This window comes from Salvelinus sp. IW2-2015, linkage group LG5 (genome assembly GCF_002910315.2).
Source record: "Salvelinus sp. IW2-2015 linkage group LG5, ASM291031v2, whole genome shotgun sequence".
NCBI lineage: Eukaryota > Metazoa > Chordata > Actinopteri > Salmoniformes > Salmonidae > Salvelinus > Salvelinus sp. IW2-2015.
In genome coordinates this window covers 31,904,818-31,921,200 of record NC_036844.1, presented here as the reverse complement: position 1 = coordinate 31,921,200, position 16,383 = coordinate 31,904,818, and the positions used below count along the sequence as shown (strand labels likewise).

The window sequence follows — 16,383 nt, the reverse complement described above, 5'->3', positions numbered from 1 at the left end:
AGTCAAGTGGCTGAGTGGAAACAGACCAGCACTATGCCAATAGTACCACCTCCCGATCCCCACGTCGACAGTCGAGTTATTGTATAGCTCGCAGTACCACTCCCATCCCCAGTCAGACCCAGTAGTATGTGTAGTCGTGACCACTCCCATCACCCGTCAGACCATTAGTATGTATACTAGTGGTACCGACTCCCATTTCCGCAGTTCATGACAGTAGTATGTCTTTATGAGAGTAACCACTCCCATCCCCCAGTCACACCGACAGTAGTATGCTTTTAGCTAAGTACCAACTCCATCCCCCAGCGTCAGACCGCTGCTAGTGTATAGTAGTACCACTCCCAGTCCTCCCAGTCAGACCAGTAGATATTGTATACGACCCACAGTAACCGTGCCCAATCCCCCTAGTCCAGGACAAAGTAGTATGGATATATAGTTAGTACACATCGCATCCTCCGCAGCTCCAGGACCTAGTAGCTGTGCTCAAGCTATGTACCAACCCCCATCCCCCAGTCAGGACCTACTGTAGAGTTTCAGTGAATGTTAGTCGATACCACTCGCCCACATACCCCTCCAGGTTCAGACCACGATAGCTAGTGTTCGCGCGCCGTTCGCCAAGTACCAGCTCCCAATTCCCGCAGTCAGCCACCATAAGTTTAGAGTTATGTATAGACGTACCCACCTCACAGTGCCTCCAGTCCAGACCCAAAGCTAGTATCGTGCCGCAGTATAGCCGAGTGACCACTCCAGGTCCCCCAGTCAGTCACCCAGTAGTAATCTGGTTATAGCGAGTACCACCGGTCCCCTATCCCCCGTCAGGACGTAGTAGTGTGATTGCCTTATACGCAGTACCATTCCCTCATCCTGCAGGTCAGCCACCAGTAAGTATGTAATTGCAGGTTCCACTCCGATCCCCAGTCAGACCAGTGAGTATGTCAATACGTAGTAGCCTCCTCCCCTCCTCCAGGTCCATGGACCAGGTCTGAGGGTGTCGCCCTGCATGTGGGACTTTACACTTCTAGATCTGGCCAATCGCCTTGTATTGCTTAGTACCTCCGCACCTCATCCCCCCAGTCAAGCCGAGTAGTATGTCTTATGCAACGAGTCACAGCCACTCCCATCCCATCAGCCCGCTAGTGTATGCAGTCCCAACTCCCACCTCAGTAGCGCACAGTAGTCATCAGTGAGCTGAGTGACCACTCCCTTCCTCCCAGTCAAGACCTAGACCTAGTATGATATAAGATGAGTACCCACTCCCCACCTCCGCAGTCAGAACCAGAGAGTGGATGCGCGTATGCAGGGCACAGTACCACTTCCATGCCCCCAGTCAGTAACCAGTAGATACTGATCAGATTAGGACCGTACCACTCCGATCCCCAGTCAGACCAACGTAGCTACTGTTGCCGCAAGTACACACTCCCTGTCCCCCGTCAGACGTAGTATGCTATAGCAGACCATCACTCCAGTAGAGCCGTAGTAGGCTATAGCCAGCTTACCAACTCCCATCCCCAGTCGAGACCAAGTTAGTATGTTAGTAGCAGTACCACTCCATTCCCCCCAGTCAGATACCAGCAGTAGTTATGTATAGCGGCAAGGTACCACTCCATCCGCCAGTCAGCACCAGTTCCAGTATGTATAGCAGTACGCACTCCGATCTCCCAGTCAGGACTCGTTAGAGTATGTATAGCTTAGTACCACTCTCCATCCTCACAGTTCAGCACCAGTAGTATGCTATAAGCCAGTACGCATCCTCCCATCCTCCTCGCTCGCAGTGGCGGTACTAGCACCAGATAGCCTATGTATACGTACCCTATCCTCCCATCACCTCGCTAGTCAGACACCTACGAGTCAGTGTGTATATCCCCGTCACGTGACCAGCTCCCCATCCCCAGTCAGACCAGTAGTATCCTACTACGCAGTACCACTCCCATCCATTCCAGTCAGAACCTGAGCTAGTGATGTATGCAGTACCACTCCCATTCCTCCATGCATGACCCGAGTAGAGTTATCCGTCTATAGCCAGTACCAACTTCAGCCCATCGTCGCAGGTCGGACACCTCAGTGTTTTATAGTAGTATCCACTCCATCCTTCAGTTCTCCACAGTTAAGCTTATAGCTCAGTACACTCCAATCCCTCAGTCAGACCAGTCAGGTATGTATAGTAAGTACCACTTCCCCATGCCTCCAGGTCAGACTCAGTAGTGTGGCGAAGTTATAGCATACCACTTGCCCCCAGTCCTCGTCAGGTCTCAGACCAGTAGGATGTATAGGCGAGTAGCACTCCTCCTCAGTAGGGACCTAGTAGTATGTTAGTAGTACCACTCCCGATCCTCCAGGTCAGACGCACCTGCACGTAAGGTATGTGCCTTACTAGGCTCACGCTACTCAGGCCATAGCCCTCGTCTGGTCCACTGATGATGATTTGACTCCGACTGCGCCGCCATAGATATGATCCAGCAGAGACCCCCGCAGCACATTAATTGCACGATCATAACCCGTCGCTATATCGTTTTAACTATCGTCCGTTCTACCCGACGCACACCACAACACGCACACACACTGAGCAAATCCTGGGAATAATTACTGGGAATAATTGGAACCAGATTACTAAAATCAAATCAAGGTTTCAACTGATTCTAAATGTCAAGTATTTTGTATTTAGAATAAGTGTTGATATACATGAGGTATGGACTTTATAGAAGCCCATTTTGGAAACAGGCAACGCAGCTTAATGTAAATCCAATACTGCACATCAGTTTTCCCAAAAGTCAGCACATTGTTTTATTGTCCAGTTAAAGTTTATTGTCCTGTGAAAGTGAAAGGGCTCAGACAACCAAAGCCTTCAGTCGACCTTCCTTACACTCTACCCTATCTCAAATTCCTGCCCTCTCCAGCACCAAACAGACTTACTCCATCACATTTTTTTTGTCAGAATGCAAAGACAATTTGCAGAAACAACAACTTTCTGTCCCGTGGTGCAGACATACAGTACCTCCATTACACACCTCAGCTCAGAGCTGCAAGGCAGGATGTGTAGTGTCAGATTCCAATAGGTGGCAGATGACAGAAATGGTAATACTACCATAAAGCTGCTAGCTGTGGGGCACAACCATGTGACTAATGCTCTCAAAGGCCCAGGAAATGGAATGCGATGCAGTTATCTACTCCTATACCGTGGCGGAGGAAGACTTCCTACCATAACTCAAAATGATAACTTACACTTTTACCGCCTATACACCTCTAACATGTATCTGAGACTTATTCTAATCTATTTAAACGGTCATTGAAAAGAAGGATAGACTTATAGTGCCCACCTTTTTAAGCTGACTTTAAAGTGTTCTATTATAATGTGCCTGCGAAAATTAGCCAAGCTACATAAAGACATGGGCTAACAGAAACAAAAAGAGGGAGTGACATCCCCTGGCTGGATTAGGTGATCCTTGCTAAAGAGAGACAGACAGACACAGACATCACATGGTCTGCTTTGAACTCTGGAGAAATTAAACCAGCAGGATCTACATCTCCCTAGCAACATTGAAAGGTTACTACCGGGCTCTTAGGTCAGATCACAGACAGAGAAAATAAGGCTTTTAAACTGATTTGACACAGCTATTTGAGTGTAATGCTATGGTGTCTTGAGTTATGTGAAAAAGTCAGTTACTACAATGCTACATTTAGCCAACCAGATATTGTTGGAAGACATGAATTGCTTAATTGCATCAAGGGAATACAGCTCCACAGGTGATGTACTGTATGCATTCAGGTGGGGGCAACTCCAGTCCTCGGGGCCTAATTGGTGCCACAGCTTTGCCCCAGCCCCAGCTAACACACCTGACTCCAATAATCACTTAATCGTGATCTTCAGTTTAGAATGCAATTTGATTAATCAGCTGTGTTTGCTAGGGATGGAGAAAAAGTCTGACACCAATCAGGCTCCTGAGGACTGGAGTTGCCCACCCCTGCGACAACTGTAATGGATCTTTGCTACACCTCATTTGGCGTCCAGCAGCAGCACAGCTCACAGATGAAGGCCATGCCATGCGCAATGCTTTGCGTGTAATGACTACCACAAGTCATGGTTAGTTGTTGCTGTATTATAGAACAGCATAGTCTATTGCCTCTAGCATGTTTCTGTGATGTCACAATCCACGCATCATTTCCGTCCCTGTTCTCCCTCTCCTTCTCATTATCCAACACATACAATTGTGTCAGAGGAGGCTGGTGGGAGGTGATATAGGAGGACATTGTAATGACTGGAATGGAATGGTATCATACACATCAAACTAATGGAAACCATGTTTGACTCTGTTCCATGGATTCCATTCCAGCCATTACAATGAGCATGTCCTCTCCTAGCTCCTCCCCCAGCCTCCTCTGGTGTCGAAGGCTTTCTATTTCACCTACTCCAGGAAATGTCTGGCAAACCTAGACATATTTAGAGGGTAATCTGTGTCTTGCTAAACAAACACTACAAACTCCACTACCCACCAGTTGCTATGATCTGATAGAAGAGACAATGTTTGAAAGTACTGTAGGTTTTTGAGGAAAAATCTGTCTCTTTCCCAGGTGTTCATATCCTTCACTGATAGGGGACGTTCAGACTCTCTGGAATGTTCTTACTAGGCTCATAAATAAAGCAACATGCCCTTGTACGACAAGGATTTAAAGCGCAGATCCATTGTAAGACAGTCACAGTGATGTAGCACTGTTTCCATAATACCCAAATGTTTATGCAACTCTCACTGCAGAACTGGGCAGACATAGTCAGAATACATTCAATGTAATTCAAAAATGCAGCTGCTATTCTTCAACATGTCATAAAAGGTATGCTATCTTACCAGATTGCGATGATACGGCTGGAAGAGAGAGAAAAACAAACAGTCCTCAGTCAGGGTTCCTTGATGACTCAATATCCTTTCAAACTCTACTCCATCACTCCCTAACAGACAATCAGGTTGGTTGATCCAATCCTTCACACTACTATCCACTCAAAAGTCCATCAAGGTTTGATCAATCCTTCAACACCTACTCCCTCCTTCAATCAGTCAGTCAGGGGTTTGATCTCAATCCTTAACACCTCTCGCATCTCTCAAAACTCCCAGTGTTAGATCATCCTTAGTATGCGGTTCATGTGTGTTGGTGCACCCAGTAGCAGAAAAGCCACACTGCTCTTCACTGTTCGCAAATGTCCTCATGGTTAGCAGACAAGTTGTTGGGCGGATACAAAGTGACAGCGGTCAACGGGTTACTGAAACATGAATGGACAGCCACAGCATGTGAAGCTGGGTTGTTTCAACGGAGTAACATACCAGTTGAGCTGTCCTCCTTTACCCATGCCTCAGAGTGGCGCAGTGTCTAAGGCACTGCATCTCAGTGCTAGAGGCATCACTACAGGCCCTGGTTCATTCCAGGCTGTATCACAACTGGCTGTGATTGGGGTCCCATAGGGCGGCGCACAATTGGCCCAGCTTCGCCGGGTTAGGGTTTGGCCGGGTAGGCCGTCAATGGAAATAAGAATTTGTTTTACTGACTTGCCTAGTATATAAAGGTAAAAAAATAAAAAAAAATAAAATGTGAAAGCATTCATTCATTCAGGTCATGTTGTGCCACACTTGTGGGATGTGAAACATACGGTAGAAACCCACAGGTATAGAGAGCAATAGTGATGAGTCTTTTGTAGGCATTAACGCCATGGCTCGTGGCCAAAGCCTTTGGGGAGATGTTGTTTTCTGGGGGGGTGGATAAATGCAGAAAACAAGGTCTGTGGTAAACACAGGCTTAGGAGATCTTATACGTTTTGTTCTATGAGAATATCTTCATCAGCTAACGTCACTTTCTGGTTCACCAACAACTTCTCAGATAGAGTTCAGTGTGTCAAGTCGGAGGGCCTGTTTCCGGACCTCTGGCAGTCTCTTATGGGGTACCACAGGGTTAAATTCTCAGGCGCCTCTCTTCTCTGTATACATCAATGATGTCACTCTTGCTGCTGGTGATCTCTGATCCACCTCTACGCAGACGACACCATTCTGTATAATTCTGTCCCTTCTTTGCACACTGTGTTAACTAACCTCCAGACGAGCTTCAATGCCATACAACTCTCCTTCCGTGGCCTCCAACTGCTCTTAAATGCAAGTAAAACTAAATGCATGCTCTTCAACCGATCGCTGCCCGCACCTGCCCAGCATCACTACTCTGGAGGTTTTGATTTTGAATATGTGGACAACTACAAAACCTAGGTGTCTGGTTAGACTGTAAACTCTCCTTCCAGACTCACATTAAGCATCTCCAACCTAAATTAAATCTAGAATCGGTTCCTATTTCGCACAAAGCATCCTTCACTCATGCTGCCAACATACCCTCGTAAAACTGACTATCCTACCGATCCTTGACTTTGGCGATGTAATTTACAAAATAGCTCTACATCTACTCAACAAACTGGATGCAGTCTATCACAGTGCCATCCGTTTGTCACCAAAGCCCCTATACTACCCACCACTGCGACCTGTATGCTCTCGTTGGCTGGCCCTCGCTTCATACTCGTCGCCAAACCCACTGGCTACAGGTCATCTACAAGTCTTTGCTAGGTAAGACCCCGCCTTATCTCAGCTCACTGGTCACCACAGCAGCACCACCCAAAGCACGTGCTCCAGCAGGTATATTTCACTGGTCACCCCCAAAGCCAATTCCTCCTTTGGCCGCCTTTCCTTCCAGTTCTCTGCTGGCAATGACTGGAACGACTGCAAAAATCACTGGGCTGGAGACTCATATCTCCTCCCACTAACTTTAAGTACCAGCTGTCAGAGCAGCTCACAGATCACTGCACCTGTACATAGCCCATCTGTAATAGCCCATCCAACTACCTCATCCCCATACTGTATTTATTTATTTTTGCCTTTGCACCCCAGTATCTTACTTGCACATATTTTGCACACATCACCAGGTAGTGCTAATAGTCTACTGCGCGACCAGTGCCCGATTCTGCCCTACCTCCCTACGGACCAAGGCAACACCTGTCGGTAGAGAACTTCGTGTGAATTCACTCGCCTACAATGCACGGAGCACACAGAATGCTAGTGTGGTAGTGTCATGTGATTGGGGTAAGTGCAAGCTGCCGGATATGCTGAGCGAATAAACCTAGCGCGAGCTAGAAAGCGGAAACGTCTCAGTCGCCCTGGCCGCGAATTATAAGTGAAAGGGCGCGCTCGCAATGAACACCAATACTTAGTAATTAGAACGGTTGAGTGTGAAATGTGACCAAGAGTATTGATCGGTATTTGCGAAACTGAATAATGATTCCAACTCTATAAGAAGGATAGCCATGTAGACTCAGAGGATGAGGAACATACCGAGTTATTGTAACCGAAATCCATGTAGAGTGTATATGTTACGAAGACGTGGAATGAGGTTTGAGTAAGCGGCTATGCATATATAAGCCTGTCGGAATTTAAATCCAAAATTAAGTGATGTATCCACAAATATATGCCCTGGTGAGGGAACCGGCCCGCCAGAGAGTGTCACCACTTCCATCATGTGTCAATATAGATGAAATACCACATTATGTAGCTAATTCAAGAAGACATATCTCACCGCGTACCAATGTATTATACCTGGCGGAGATGAAGAGGGAAATGGAGTACATCTAAATATACTTCACAACGGAAAATAGGCAAAAGGATCTAAGTATGCTTCACTTATAGGAAAAATTCATAATCATAACTATACTGTCATAGGGAAATATCAAGTAGATCTCAATAATTATCTTCATAAGTGAGAAGAAGTATTCAGATACGATCTAAGTATACTTCATAAGGAAATATCAATAGATCTAATATTGCTTCGGCAAGGAAAATGATCAATAGATCTAATTTACTTCCACTCAAGGGAAAATGATCAGATAGATCTAAGCTATACTTTCCTAGGAAAATAATCAATGAGACTCTAGTTATACGCTTCATATCATGGAAACATCATCGTAATACGAATCTAATATGCTGCGCAGAGGGAAAATATCAAATAGGACTCTAATAACTTCATCAAGGCACAAAATATGATAAGGGATCTAATTTTCAACATATCATAAGTGACAAAGGATTTAAAATAGGAATGTTCAGAGGATGTGAGGCTTTGAGATCCGCATCAAGAGAAGAGCCTGCACCTGCTTAATAGAAAAATAACAGAAAACCTTTGACCCACGACATTTGGACCACTAAAGCTTTAGGTTGTCAATGTTAAAGCATCAGCTTGACATTCTCTTAAGAATACTGGTACATAAACAGAGCAGCAATGTTGCAGTTGTCAGCAAGGAGCAGAACTCCAATCGCTCTTCCGTCCCCCCCCATATGTTCCTCACACCGCTTGTACGTGAAGTAAATGTCTATTAAGCAATCGGGGCCAGCCCAGCCCTCTCTGGCTCACTGATGTGATTAATCACTGGCCCCCTTAATGCCCAGAGGTATACATTCAATCAAACGTTATCTTTTTAATATTCCAGTCCGCGCACACACACACACGCACACACACTGAGCAAATCCTGGGAATAATTACTGGGAATAATTGGAACCAGATTACTAAATCAAATCAAGGTTTCAACTGATTCTAAATGTCAAGTATTTTTAGTATTTAGAATAAGTGTTGATATACATGAGGTATGGACTTTATGAAGCCCATTTTGGAAACAGGCAACGCAGCTTAATGTAAATCCAATACTGCACATCAGTTTTCCCAAAAGTCAGCACATTGTTTTATTGTCCAGTTAAAGTTTATTGTCCTGTGAAAGTGAAAGGCTCAGACAACCAAAGCCTTCAGTCGACCTTCCTTACACTCTTACCCTATCTCAAATTCCTGCCCTCTCCAGCACCAAACAGACTTACTCCATCACATTTTTTTTGTCAGAATGCCAAAGACAATTTGCAGAAACAACAACTTTCTGTCCCCGTGGTGCAGACATACAGTACCTCCATTACACACCTCAGCTCAGAGCTGCAAGGCAGGATGTGTAGGTGTCAGATTCCAATAGGTGGCAGATGACAGAAATGGTAATACTACCATAAAGCTGCTAGCTGTGGGGCACAACCATGTGACTAATGCTCTCAAAGGCCCAGGAAATGGAATCCGTATGCAGCTTATCTACTCCTATACCGTGGCCCGGAGGAAGACTTCCTACCATAACTCATAATGATAACTTACACTTTTACCGCCTATACACCTCTAACATGTATCTGAGACTTATTCTAATCTATTTAAACGGTCATTGAAAAGAAGGATAGACTTAAGTGCCCACCTTTTTAAGCTGACTTTAAAGTGCTTCTATTATAATGTGCCTGCGAAAATTAGCCAAGCTACATAAAGACATGGGCTAACAGAAACAAAAAGAGGGAGTGACATCCCCTGGCTGGATTAGGTYGATCCTTGCTAAAGAGAGACAGACAGACAGACAGACATCACATGGTCTGCTTTGAACTCTGGAGAAATTAAACCAGCAGGTATCTACATCTCCCTAGCAACATTAGAAAGGTTACTACCGGGCTCTTAGGTCAGATCACAGACAGAGAAAATAAGGCTTTTAAACTGATTTGACACAGCTATTTGAGTGTAATGCTATGGTGTCTTGAGTTATGTGAAAACAGTCAGTCATCAATGCTACATTTAGCCAACCAGATATTGTTGGAAGACATGGAATTGCTTAATTGCATCAAGGGAATACAGCTCCACAGGGTGAATGTACTGTATGCATTCAGGSTTGGGCAACTCCAGTCCTCGGGGYCCTAATTGGTGCCACAGCTTTGCCCCAGCCCCAGCTAACACACCTGACTCCAATAATCACTTAATCGTGATCTTCAGTTTAGAATGCAATTTGATTAATCAGCTGTGTTTGCTAGGGATGGAGAAAAAGTCTGACACCAATCAGGCTCCTGAGGACTGGAGTTGCCCACCCCTGCGACAACTGTAATGGATCTTTGCTACACCTCATTTGGCGTCCAGCAGCAGCACAGCTCACAGATGAAGGCCATGCCATGGCAATGCTTTGCGTGTAATGACTACCACAAGTCATGGTTAGTTGTTGCTGTATTATAGAACAGCATAGTCTATTGCCTCTAGCAATGTTTCTGTGATGTCACAATCCACGCATCATTTCCTGTCCTGTCTTTTCCCTCTACTTCTCATTATCCAACACATACAATTGTGTCAGAGGAGGCTGGTGGGAGGTGATATAGGAGGACATTGTAATGACTGGAATGGAATGGTATCATACACATCAAACTAATGGAAACCATGTTTGACTCTGTTCCATGGATTCCATTCCAGCCATTACAATGAGCATGTCCTCCTCTAGCTCCTCCCACCAGCCTCCTCTGGTGTCGAAGGCTTTCTATTTCACCTACTCCAGGAAATGGTCTGGCAAACCTAGACATATTTAGAGGTACATCTGTGTCTTGCTAAACAAACACTACAAACTCCACTACCCACCAGTTGCTATGATCTGATAGAAGAGACAATGTTTGAAAAGTACTGTAGGTATTTGAGGAAAAATCTGTCTCTTTCCCAGGTGTTCATATCCTTCACTGATAGGGGARGTTCAGACTCTCTGGAATGTTCTACTAGGCTCATAAATAAAGCAAACATGCCCTTGTACGACAAGGATTTAAAGCGCAGATCCATTGTAAGACAGTCACAGTATGACCTGTTTCCATAATTACCCAAATGTTTATGCAACTCTCACTGCAGAACTGGGGCAGACATAGTCAGAATACATTCAATGTAATTCAAAAATGCAGCTGCTATTCACTGTCAAATAAAAGGTATGCTATCTTACCAGATTGCGATGATACAGCTGCGAAGAGAGAAGAAAAAAACAGTCAGTCAGGGTTTTGATCAAATCCTTCAACACCTACTCCATCCACTCAAAACAGACAATCAGGGTTTTGATCAAATCCTTCAACACCTACTGCATCCACTCAAAAGTCAATCAAGGCTTTGATCAAATCCTTCAACACCTACTCCATCCTCTCAAAACAGACAATCAAGGCTTTGATCAAATCCTTCAACACCTACTCCATCCTCTCAAAACAGTCAGTCAGGGTATTGATCAAATCCTTCAACACCTACTGCATCCACTCAAAAGTCAATCAAGGCTTTGATCAAATCCTTCAACACCTACTCCATCCTCTCAAAACAGTCAGTCAGGGTATTGATCAAATCCTTCAACACCTACTCCATCCTAAATACAGTTTAAGATGATCTTAGTATGCGTTCATTGTGTTTGTGCACCCAGTAGCAGAAAAGCCACACTGCTCTTTCACTGTTCGCAAATGTCCTCATGGTTAGCAGACAAGTTGTTGTGCCGGGATCACAAGGTGACAGCAGGTCAACGGTGTACTGAAACATGAATGGACAGCCACAGCATGTGAAGCTGGGTTGTTTCAACGGAGTACACATACCAGTTGAGCTGTCCTCCTTTACCCATGCCTCAGAGTGGCGCAGTGGTCTAAGGCACTGCATCTCAGTGCTAGAGGCATCACTACAGGCCCTGGTTCYATTCCAGGCTGTATCACAACTGGCTGTGATTGGGAGTCCCATAGGGCGGCGCACAATTGGCCCAGCTTCGTCCGGGTTAGGGTTTGGCCGGGGTAGGCCGTCAATGGAAATAAGAATTTGTTTATAACTGACTTGCCTAGTTATATAAAGGTAAAAAAATAAAAAAWAAATAAAATGTGAAAAGCATTCATTCATTCAGGTCATGTTGTGCACACATTGTGGGATGTGAAACATACGGTAGAAACCCACAGGTATAGAGAGCAATAGTAATGGAGTCTTTTGTAGGCATTAACGCCATGGCTCGTTGGCCAAAGCCTTTGGGGAGATAAATGTTTTTTCGGGGGGGTGGATAAATGCAGAAAACAAGGTCTGTGGTAAACACAGGCTTAGGAGATCTTATACGTTTTGTTCTATGAGAATATCTTCATCAGCTAACGTCACTTTCTGGTTCACCAACAACTTCTCAGATAGAGTTCAGTGTGTCAAGTCGGAGGGCCTGTTGTCCGGACCTCTGGCAGTCTCTATGGGGGTACCACAGGGTTAAATTCTCAGGCCGCCTCTCTTCTCTGTATACATCAATGATGTCACTCTTGCTGCTGGTGATTCTCTGATCCACCTCTACGCAGACGACACCATTCTGTATAATTCTGTCCCTTCTTTGCACACTGTGTTAACTAACCTCCAGACGAGCTTCAATGCCATACAACTCTCCTTCCGTGGCCTCCAACTGCTCTTAAATGCAAGTAAAACTAAATGCATGCTCTTCAACCGATCGCTGCCCGCACCTGCCCAGCATCACTACTCTGGACGGTTTTGATTTTGAATATGTGGACAACTACAAATACCTAGGTGTCTGGTTAGACTGTAAACTCTCCTTCCAGACTCACATTAAGCATCTCCAATCCTAAATTAAATCTAGAATCGGCTTCCTATTTCGCAACAAAGCATCCTTCACTCATGCTGCCAAACATACCCTCGTAAAACTGACTATCCTACCGATCCTTGACTTTGGCGATGTAATTTACAAAATAGCCTCCAACACTCTACTCAACAAACTGGATGCAGTCTATCACAGTGCCATCCGTTTTGTCACCAAAGCCCCATATACTACCCACCACTGCGACCTGTATGCTCTCGTTGGCTGGCCCTCGCTTCATACTCGTCGCCAAACCCACTGGCTACAGGTCATCTACAAGTCTTTGCTAGGTAAAGCCCCGCCTTATCTCAGCTCACTGGTCACCACAGCAGCACCCACCCAAAGCACGTGCTCCAGCAGGTATATTTCACTGGTCACCCCCAAAGCCAATTCCTCCTTTGGCCGCCTTTCCTTCCAGTTCTCTGCTGCCAATGACTGGAACGAACTGCAAAAATCACTGAAGCTGGAGACTCATATCTCCCTCACTAACTTTAAGTACCAGCTGTCAGAGCAGCTCACAGATCACTGCACCTGTACATAGCCCATCTGTAAATAGCCCATCCAACTACCTCATCCCCATACTGTATTTATTTATTTTGCTCCTTTGCACCCCAGTATCTCTACTTGCACATTCATCTTCTGCACATCTATCACTCCAGTGTTTAATTGCTATATTGTAATTACTTCGCTACRATGGCCTATTTATTGCCTTACCTCCCTTATCTTACCTCATTTGCACACACTGTATATAGACTTTTTCTACTTATTGACTGTATGTTTGTTTATTCCATGTGTAACTTTGTGTTGTTGTATGTGTCGAACTGCTTTGCTTTATCTTGGCCAGGACGCAGTTGTAAATGAGAACTTGTTCTCAACTAGCCTACCTGGTAAAACAAGGGTGAAATAAACCACAAAAAAAAACTTTGTGCATTTTGAAGCATTTATGTAATCAAAAGACGCACCTAAAGCACATAGTCTTCATAATTCATGAAGGTCATGTTAACTGACTGCTATTATCTCATAGAACAAAACGTATAAGATCACATAAGCCTGTGTTAAATGCCAAAAATAAGGTTAGAGGTTATCACAAAATCCCATTCTTTCCCCGTTCATTTTCCCCATAGGAATGGCTGAACAAACTAGAGGTAACTCATTTCCCCATTCATTTTCCACATAGGAATGGCTGAACGAACTAGAGGTAACTAATTTCCATTTTTTAGGACTACAAGCTGGCAAGCTCTTTGATACCGTAGACAGTTTGAGTGCAAAAATATGTATGGATCTACCTCTACATGAGACACAAATATCCATAAAAGCTGCTTCCTTCATGATCTAAAGTACTTTTGTCAAAACCATAAAGGAAAATGGTGCTAGTACAAAACATATTTGGTGGTTAGAATCAGTAATAGGAGTGACGGTATAGACTCTATTTAAACGGTTTCTTTGGACAGCTCAGTAATTGGCAGTTAACAAGAAGGAACCATGTCATTATGTAGCCTAGCTAGTTTGTTAGATGTTTGACCCTGAAATGAATGCCTGTGTCAGCTAGCTAGCGACAGAGAAAGGATGCAGCGTATTACGACGCTGTTCGAGCCACTGAGCAGCAGAGCAGTGTGTTAGTCTAGCTGTAAAAGGACTGTAATTGCCGATCCTTTCTGTTGACTGGAAGGCAGGCCAATTGCCATGGCGACAGGATTAATACTTTGATCAGCAAAAGCTCAACTTATTCCTGTCTGAAGCAAAGTAGTAAATGATCATGTACATGTACAGCTTGATTGAAGGCATTACTTTTGATATGTCTGACATACAATATTAATACCAAAGCCCACATGGACAGTTGACACCACACCTCGCTCTGAATGATGGCACTCACAGCGTTATGTAGATTAAGACCCAGTGTTCATCAGTTGGTACTGGGCTCTCTTTGTTTATTTAAATAGAAGTAACCAGAGGAAGCCATGTGGACATACAGATGCAATTGGTGAATCTAGGAAGCTTTGTTTTCCTCCTATTAACTGCAGAGTATTGTCTATATTAACTGCTCTATGTCTCTTTGTATTAGGTGCATCATCTAGAGAGAGCATCCAATACTGTCCATGAATAATTCAAAGATTTCTTAATTTGGATATCATTTGTTCATGAAAGATGAGTTAATGAACTCGCTGGTGGTCCAATATGGTGTGTCAGCTTGCCTGCCTGTCATCCTTCTGTGTCGCCGTCTGTCTTGCTGCGACTGTTCGTCTGATTTGTCTCTCAATGTTTTCATTCCTGTAGAATACCTTCCTGTTATGCTATTAACGTACTGCTGGGAAAATCCTCATTCTGTTACCAGGAAACCTTGATGTAAGGMCCTGAAATGTTTATTTATATCTGGCTGGCCTTAGGACAGGCATGCCTAAATACTAACTAAATCTGGATCTTAAAGGCATGCAGATTAGATTAATGTGTGCAGCACAGCCATGCATAATTCTGCCTGGAAAATGCATATGCACAAAGATAATCATTTCCTAGTCACTTTAATAATGGAACACTTGTCACTTTAATAATGTTTACATACTGTTTTAACCACTTCATATGTGCAGTACCAGTCAAAAGTTTGGATATACTGACTCATTCAAGGGTTTTTWCTTTATTTTCACTATTTTCTACATTGTAGGATAATAATGAAGACATCAAACTATGAAATAACGAATATGGAATCATGAAGTAACCAAAAAAAAGTGTTAAATAAAAATATATTTTACATTTGAGAATCTTCAAAGTAGCCACCCTTTGCATTGACGGCTTTGCACACTTTTGGCATTCTCTCAACCAGCTTCATGAGGTAGTCACATGGAATGCATTTCAATTAACAGGTGTGCCTTGTTAAAAGTTCATTTGTGGAATTTATTTTCTTCTGAATGCGTTTGAGCTAATCAGTTGTGTTGTGACAAGGTATACAGAAGATAGCCCTATTTGGTAAAAGACATGAAGGTCAGTCGATCCGCAAAATGTCAAGAACTTTGGAAGTTTCTTCAAGTGCAGTTGGAAAAACAATCATGCGCTATGATGAAACTGGCTCTCATGAGGACCCCCATAGGAAAGGAAGACCCAGAGATAACTCTGCTGCAGATGACAAGTTCATTAGAGCTACCAGCCTCAGAAATGAACTGCACCTCAGATTGCAGTCCAAAAAAATGCTTCACAGAGTTCAAGTAACAGACACATCTCAACATCAACTGTTCAGAGGAGKCTGCGTGAATCAGACCTTCATGGTCGAATTGCTGCAAAGAAACCACTACTAAAGTACACCAATGAGAAGAGACTTGCTTGGGCCAAGAAACACTAGCTATGGACATTAGACCAGTGGAAATCTGTCCTTTGGTCTGATTCCAAATTTGAGATGTTTGMTTCCAACCGTCGTGTCTTTGTGAGACGCAGAGCAGGTGAACGGATGATCTCTGCATGCGTGGTTCCCACCGTGAAGCATGGTGTAAGGGCTATTTGACCAAGAAGGAGTGATGGAGAGCTGCATCAGACGACCTGGCCTCCACAATCACCCGAGCTCAACCCAATTGAGATGAGTTGGACCACAGAGTGAAGGAAAAGCAGCCAACAAGTGCTCAGCAAATGTGGGAACTCCTTCAAGACTGTTGGAAAAGAATTCATCATGAAGCTGGTTTAGAGAATGCCAAGAGTGTGTAAAACTGTCATCAAGGCAAAGGGTGGCTACTTTGAATAATCTAAAAAGTATTTTGATTTTTTTTAACACTTTTTTGGTTACTACATGATTTCAAATGTGTTATTTCATAGTTCTGATGTCTTCATTGTTATTCTACAATGTAGAAAATAGTAAAAATAAAGAAAAACACTTGAATGAGTAGGTATGTCCAAACTAATATATATATATATAAAATCATAAAATGTGATTTCCTGGATTTTTGTTTTAGATCCGT

General features: G+C 43.9%; 1 protein-coding gene and 1 long non-coding RNA gene across 5 annotated transcripts in view; one reads left to right on the top strand and one right to left on the bottom strand.

The window, feature by feature from the left end:
- The window catches only part of LOC139027782 (uncharacterized), a 663,342-nt gene that overhangs the window by 181,560 nt on the left and 465,399 nt on the right, over window positions 1-16,383 (top strand). The gene's annotated exons all lie outside the window — the stretch shown is intronic.
- The window catches only part of nrxn2a (neurexin 2a), a 365,106-nt gene that overhangs the window by 257,892 nt on the left and 90,831 nt on the right, over window positions 1-16,383 (bottom strand). For 3 of the 4 annotated variants that reach the window (XM_070443701.1, XM_070443703.1, XM_070443702.1), the window contains exon 1: window positions 4,836-4,849. Coding sequence is in view for 1 of the 4 variants with exons in the window: in XM_070443705.1 (XP_070299806.1) it covers window positions 10,811-10,828 (18 nt within the window). In the remaining 3 variants the exon portion in view is untranslated. 4 annotated transcript variants of the gene reach the window in all.